The sequence below is a fragment of the Eupeodes corollae genome, chromosome 1 (assembly GCF_945859685.1).
Source record: "Eupeodes corollae chromosome 1, idEupCoro1.1, whole genome shotgun sequence".
In the NCBI taxonomy this organism is placed as follows: Eukaryota; Metazoa; Arthropoda; class Insecta; order Diptera; family Syrphidae; genus Eupeodes; species Eupeodes corollae.
This window is the reverse complement of record NC_079147.1, coordinates 64,798,169-64,805,223: the sequence shown is the minus strand read 5'-3', so window position 1 is coordinate 64,805,223 and position 7,055 is coordinate 64,798,169. Positions and strand designations below refer to the sequence as shown.

Genomic DNA, 7,055 nt, shown 5'->3' with positions numbered 1-7,055 from the left:
AAAACAGACTTGGATTTTTATATAAAAATTACTGAATATCGAAAACAATATTTTCTTTGAAATAAAATCATTTTGAAGCCAATATCTACAATTTTTGAAAAGCTATTTGATTCGAAAGTAAATTTTTACCAAGTTTCAGTATAGTTTTTTTTTAGAGTTTTATTTTTTGTAAAAAAATGTCAATTCTGTTTTTTTTTAAATTTTATCGAATGTCAAAAACATTATTCTTCGTTGCACAAAATCGTTTTGGAGATGAAATCATATTTTGGTCGTAAAATTTTGGAGGCGACATATTTTTTTTCAGTTTTTTTGATTTATAAAAAAAACCGTGTAATAGATTTTTTTTTAAATACACTTCTTTGATATCACGTTACAGTACATAATATAAAATTTAATTCAAGTCTCTAGCGTTTTTGGTTCTCGAGATATTTAGGGTTAACCAAAATTGTCACCTTTTTTTCAAACTGCTGTGGTAAAAAAAACCACACACGCAATTTTTTCAGAGCCCTTTCTGCATCTTTCTGCCTTATTATCTGTATAAAAAAATTCATTTAAAATAGATATCTCTTCTGGTTCTTGAGCTATGGACGACGAAAAATACGTCGCGAACGTACACAGCACGCACAGACAACTTTCTAAAAATCTTTTATTTCGACTCTAGGGACATTGAAACGTCGAGAAATGTCAAAATTTTCAATATGACAAATCGGACTCATTACAATAACTTCCTATGGGGAGTTAATAAGGTTTTCAAAGTATACAAGTATCTTTTAAGTACAGCTTCAAGAAAACTTTAAAATGAAATACTTTTAGATACAATATAATCAACATGAGATCTAAAGACCATCTTTGAATTAAAAATCACCCAAGACCATTTACTTCAATTACCCTCAGAAGACTTACATCATAGAATTTATATTCAAAGTCAATCAGGGATGAGACTAGACACACTAAAAATTTTCATTTCGAGTAATTCAGCTGAAGATGATTGTAGTCGCACCAATTAAGAACATTTTGAATATCCAACTGCATTAATAAACAATCTTCAAGTGAAGATTTTGCTGTAAGAACTTTCACATCATCGATGTAAGTACATCAAGCAGTTACAAAATTTTAAAGTAGAAGCTAAATCATTTAAAAAGAAGTGGACCCAAATGACTGCCTTGTGGATGATCCGACACCACGTCTATAAAATTTGAAACACAATCATCTATTTTTACATCTTGTAGAAAACAGACAGGTATAAATAAGCATTCAATCCTAACATCTTAAGCTTTTTAGGAGAAGAAGATGCACGCGGTCAAAGGCTTTAACAAAATCAGTACACTGTACCGGACATCAACTCTCCTACTCTTTTTTACATGATTATAACAATAATTTGCAAATAGACTTAAATTAGTAAATGTTGATCTACCCTTTATAAAACCATGGGCGACCATTTTTTCAAAAACTTTGGAAATAACTGAAAGTTTTGATGTCTTAGTTGAACGATCTTTACGATAAACATTGTACGAAGAGTGAAAGAGCTCATACGATGTAGAATTTAAATTCTGCCACGTTTCAACAATGATAATGACATTGAACTCTTGAAGAGATGATGATAGAAAAAGCTTGTTAGTCTTCATACGTCAGCCACCAGCATTTTGAAAATAAACGTGAATTTCAGATAAATTCGCTTTAAACTTTGGATCAGCTATTTTATCTTGGGAAAATTGTCGGTATTTAAGAAATCTAAGAAGGCGCCCAAAAAGTAAATTAACCAACAAAGGTTTACTTTTTTTGCATAAATTAAAGAATAGTATAAAATAATTATTTTAATATTTTTTAATATTTTTAATAATATTAATAATAAGACTAAATTTATACTAAGTCAACTTCAACTTTACCTTTAAATTTTGAAATAGTTTATTATTTAATTTAAATAGAAAGAATTACGAACAAAAATTAAGACTACAAATAATGTTAATTCAAATAAAAAATATCGATTTGTGTTCACATATTTTTGCTGCCCACTGTACTTCTAAGATTTATGAAAATAAACCAAAAAAAGAAATTATAATATTTGCAAAACCGAATAGGTATAAGCCATAACTTAATTTTACTCCAAGGTGGAAGATGTTGTTTTATGTTTTAGATTTTAGTTTTTGTTTTTTTTTGTTATTTTTAATCATTTAGGGGTTGGGCTGATCCGAACCGGATCCTGAAATGGCTAAAAATTATATAAGCAGATGCCATGTGCAGCGAAGCGTTAGAAGTTCGGTGTTTTTCTGGCAAAGAAGATGCTGATTAGGATGTTCGTGGGTAATATAATTTTGGTAAGGGAATTTTGTGTTCTTTTATTTCTAGAAGTTGTATTGAGAATTACATGTTATTAAACTTTTGTTTTTTTTTTTTTAATTTATAGAGCGTCCTTCTTTTGGCTGGTGTAAGCCTTTGCACAGCTGAAGAAGATGGATACGATTATTCCAAGCCATTGGTTGGCTTTAGTGATGGACTTAATTCTTTTGGATCGCAGACTATCTACACCAAACCAAAAGAATATATAGTTGCAGCTACTACACCTAAACCTGCAGCAGTTTATACTGTTAAGCCACAAACAAGTATTAACCAAGGATTTGGTCAATACAAAGCACCAATTGTGACCAAACCTCAAACTTCGTATGGAGGATCGTCATCATTTGCACAGTCTTCGACTAGTTTCAGTCGACCAGTTTCATATGGCCAAGGATTCGGTCAATCTTCATTTACATCTGGATCTGGCCAATACGTATCGGGACAGTATAAGACTCCAGTTGTCACATCTAAGCCCCAAACCAACTTTGGTGCCTACCAGGGATTCGGACAGTCTGTTTCAACACTCGGATCAGGCCAATATAAGGCTCCAGTTGTTTCGGTGACATCTAAGCCTCAAACCAACTTTGGTGCCTACCAAGGATTCGGACAATCTGTTTCAACACTCGGATCCGGCCAATACAAGGCTCCAGTTGTTTCAGTGACTTCAAAACCCCAAACCTCATTTGGTTCATTCCAAGGCTTTGGTCAGTCAAACATTAACCAAGGACAATATCAGTCTTCGATTGCAACTAAATTTAAGCCATCGTTCGGTGGTTTCCAATCCTACAAGCCTCAGGTGTCCGTTGTAAAACCAACTTACGTTCAACCCATCACCGTTCGACCAATTTCGGTAAAGCCGGTCACCCTTCAACCAGTTTCTTATCAAACTGTTAAGCCAATCATCGCTAAACCAATCTATGCTAAGCCCATCGTCGTTAAACCAGTTACTGTGCAACCCGTTGTTGCTCAACCAATTCCTGTTCAACCGGTCCAGGTTTCTCAAGCAGTTTTATTAAAGCCGCAATCTGTGAAACCACTATCAGGTTTCGGTTCCTTCCAAGGTCTTGGATTCTCTAAGCCTTTTGGTGGATTTGGCAACAAAATTAACCAACAGCCATTGAAGACTGTTAGTGTTGCTACCTCAAAGATAGGTCAATACCAAAATGCACAATACCAAGCTCCATCTACTGGTTATACCCAAACTACTTCAACATTCTCCCAGAAACCACTTACATCATTTACTAACATTGGTCCATCATACTTGCCACCAAGTAAGCCACTATCAGCTATCACAGTTCAGCCAACTTTGAAGCCTGCTGTTGTTCAATACAACATCCAAGGTTCTTCATCCACTGTTGCCCCTGCAGTTCTGACAGTTACATCAACTCCCAGACCCGCAGTTATTACAGCTAAGCCACAGACAAGTTTCAATACATTCCAAGGCTTTGGTCAAACTATTTCAAAGCCTGCCGTTGTTCAATATCAGAAACCAATTGTTGTTACTACCGCTAAGCCAGTCTACAAGCAGCCAGTTGTTCAATATCAGAAGCCTTTGGTATCAGCTCCCATCAAAACTCAAACTTTCCAAAGTTTTGGACAGACATCTTACCAGAAGCCAGCAGTGAGTCAAACTTATTTCACACAAAGTTCAACAGCCAAACCTGGTCTATCTTACCTGCCACCAAAGGCAGAAGTCTCACTATTGCAACCAACTTCAGAGAGGTATACAAGCACTCCAACAACAATCAAACCAATAATTGTGACTTCTAAGCCAGCTGTCAGTACTTTAAATACTTATGGTCAACAATCAGCGGCACAATACTCGGTTAAGCCTTTGGCTATTACACCTAAGCCACAAGTTTCTGTAAGTAGTTTCGCACAGTCAGTTTATCAGAAGCCTGCAATCAGTACTGTAAACACTTACGGTCAACAATCCGCTATTAAGTACACAAACACTCCGACTACATTTAAACCAATAACTAAGCCACAAACTGCTTTCAGTGGATTCGGGCAGTCAATTTACCAAAAGCCAGCAATTAGTACTTTCAACACTTATGGCCAACAATCTGCCATAAAGTACACAAACACTCCAACAACATTCAAACCCATCACTGTTACTACTAAGCCTCAAACAGCTTACAATACTTTTGGACAACAAACAGCTATCAAGTACACTAACACTCCACAAACCGCTTTTAGTGGTTATGGACAATCAGTGTACCAAAAACCCGCAATCAGTACTTTCAACACTTATGGTCAACAATCTGCCATTAAGTACACTAACACTCCAACCACATCTAAGCCTTTAACTGTAACTGCTAAGCCTCAAACAGCTTTCAGCGGTTACGGACAATCAGTGTACCAAAAGCCCGCAATCAGTACTTTCAACACTTACGGCCAACAGTCTGCTATTAAGTACACAAGTGCACCAACAACATTGAAGCCCATCATCTCCGTCACTGCTAAGCCTCAAACAGCTTTCAGTGGCTACAAACAATCAGTGTACCAAAAGCCCGCAATCAGTACTTTCAACACTTACGGCCAACAGTCTGCTATTAAGTACACAAATACACCAACAACCTTGAAGCCAATCATCACTGTTACTGCTAAGCCCCAAACAGCTTTCAGTGGCTACGGACAATCAGTGTACCAAAAGCCCGCAATCAGTACTTTCAACACTTACGGCCAACAGTCCGCCATTAAGTACACAAGTACACCAACAACATTGAAGCCCATAATCTCTGTCACTGCTAAGCCTCAAACAGCTTTCAGTGGCTACGGACAATCAGTGTACCAAAAGCCCGCAATCAGTACTTTCAACACTTACGGCCAACAGTCCGCCATTAAGTACACAAGTACACCAACAACCTTAAAACCTATTATCACTGTTACTGCTAAACCTCAGACAGCTTTCACTGGTTTTGAACAATCAGTGTACCAAAAGCCCGCAATCAGTACTTTGAGCACTTATGGACAACAGTCCGCCATAAAGTACACCAATACTCCAACAACAGTGAAGCCTTTAGCAGTCTACCAGGCACCTATAATCGTTTCAACAACAGCGAAGCCCCAAGAATATATTGTCTCCTCAACTTTGGCCCCCAGTAGTATTACGCTTTCACCTGACAGTCTAACATATCTTCCTCCAAAAGGAGCCGAATTACCCCTGAATGCAGCATCTGCCTCAGGAGCCGTGTCGGAGTCGTTTTTTGAGTTTCCATCGGCTACTGCCAACCAAGTAGTCGATGTAGCTCAAGAGCAGAAGGTTGGAGGATTTGGGGAATTGTCAACAATTAGAAACCAAAGATCCAGCTCTGAAGCTCAAGAGCAGAAGGTTGAAGGAATAGATTTAAGGTCAAACAAGCTTACAGAAACGAACAATGGACAAGAAGAAGAAGAAGAAATTTCCAGCGGAAACATTGATAAAGTTGATTCATCATCGGCACCTGCTCACCACAGGACAACAAGAGATACATATTCGAGTCAAGGCTATCAAGATGAGTACACTCCTCCAATAGGATATCTTTCCTATCAAGGTAATCCAATAACATCACAACAGTTCGGAGGAGTCCAACCGAATTCGTATCAGGGAATTCCCTATCAACAAATCGTCCAGGCTCAAACAAGTCTGGGGTTAGAAGGTCAACAAACCTTTGCTCCTCAACAAAGCTTCCAAGATGGTCAATATCAGGGTTCAAACAATGGATATGGCATCCAAAATCAGGATCCATACAACTTTGAGGGTCAATATGGCTACATTTCATCCGTTGAGGACCAACAACAACAAATACCACAGCAAAACTATGAAGCAGCTGCTTCCTACACGGATACGGTCAATACACAAATCCCAGATGATTCGTCAGTACAAGATCCCAAGCCGTTGAACAGAGAAGAGCAACAAGCCCGTCAGGTCGAAGAAAAGCCCGAAAATAATTTTCAAAACTTGCAACCTGGCAGCTACATAGGTCCCCATGTCAATAAGAATTCTGATCAAGAATATAACGTCTTCGATTATGACCAATTTAGTACGAATCCAGAAGATGCCGATACTGATGCCGATGTTTAAGCTGAATTTAGTCTGATTTTCATTATGTAGATATGAGTATATAGGAATTTATTTTTAAGAGTTACACGCGATTAAGTCGCAAAATAAAACGAACAAGAAAACTTTATTTGTGAATTTGGTCTGCTTATTTTGAGTTGGTCTTTTGTTGCTTCTGGTTTGAAGGATGGATTTTAAACCCACTTAAAACATTAATCATTTAAACTTTAATATATTTCTTTTTGGATTTTTGACACAGGTAGAAAGAAGACATAACAATAGCCAAATAATTGTAGACGTCAGAATTTCATGGAATTGAATTTTGATCATTAATCTTTTAGCAAGTTAACCACAAGCGTATAGAAATTTAAATGCAAATAATGTCACGTTTTTGGAGTAACCTTGGCCTTGGTCTGGGCGACATGGGTGTGTTATCTTCTTTTACATAAAAAAAGATACAAACATAAAAGGTAATGATGTCGCAGACGGTTTATGGTGGTTTTAATTTTTTTTTGGTTTTGAATGTGAATCACCTGTAGACGCTGTAGACGTTAAAAATACATTAGCTTTGCATTGGATATCGTACTAAGCTTGGGATACTTTTTTAAACTCAATTATACATTTTGACATTAACGATATCAAAGACATTACGAAATAATGTATGAATGAATATTGAATA

General features: G+C 36.9%; 1 protein-coding gene across 1 annotated transcript; it reads left to right on the top strand.

The window, feature by feature from the left end:
* Positions 1-2,235: 2,235 nt before the first annotated feature.
* Positions 2,236-6,506, top strand: LOC129939484 (uncharacterized). Its single transcript, XM_056047508.1, has 2 exons — positions 2,236-2,315; positions 2,405-6,506. Exons 1-2 carry the CDS (start codon positions 2,280-2,282, stop codon positions 6,398-6,400), a joined length of 4,032 nt encoding a protein of 1,343 aa, XP_055903483.1. The 5' UTR covers positions 2,236-2,279; the 3' UTR covers positions 6,401-6,506.
* The last annotated feature ends 549 nt before the right edge of the window (positions 6,507-7,055 follow it).

Bases quoted from the DNA above. Each gene is read 5' to 3' on its own strand.
- LOC129939484 (XM_056047508.1), top strand. From the start codon at position 2,280: ATGCTGATTAGGATGTTCGTGGGTAATATAATTTTG. The intron at 2,316-2,404 runs GTAAGGGAATTT...TTTAATTTATAG, and splicing joins TCGTGGGTAATATAATTTTG to AGCGTCCTTCTTTTGGCTGG.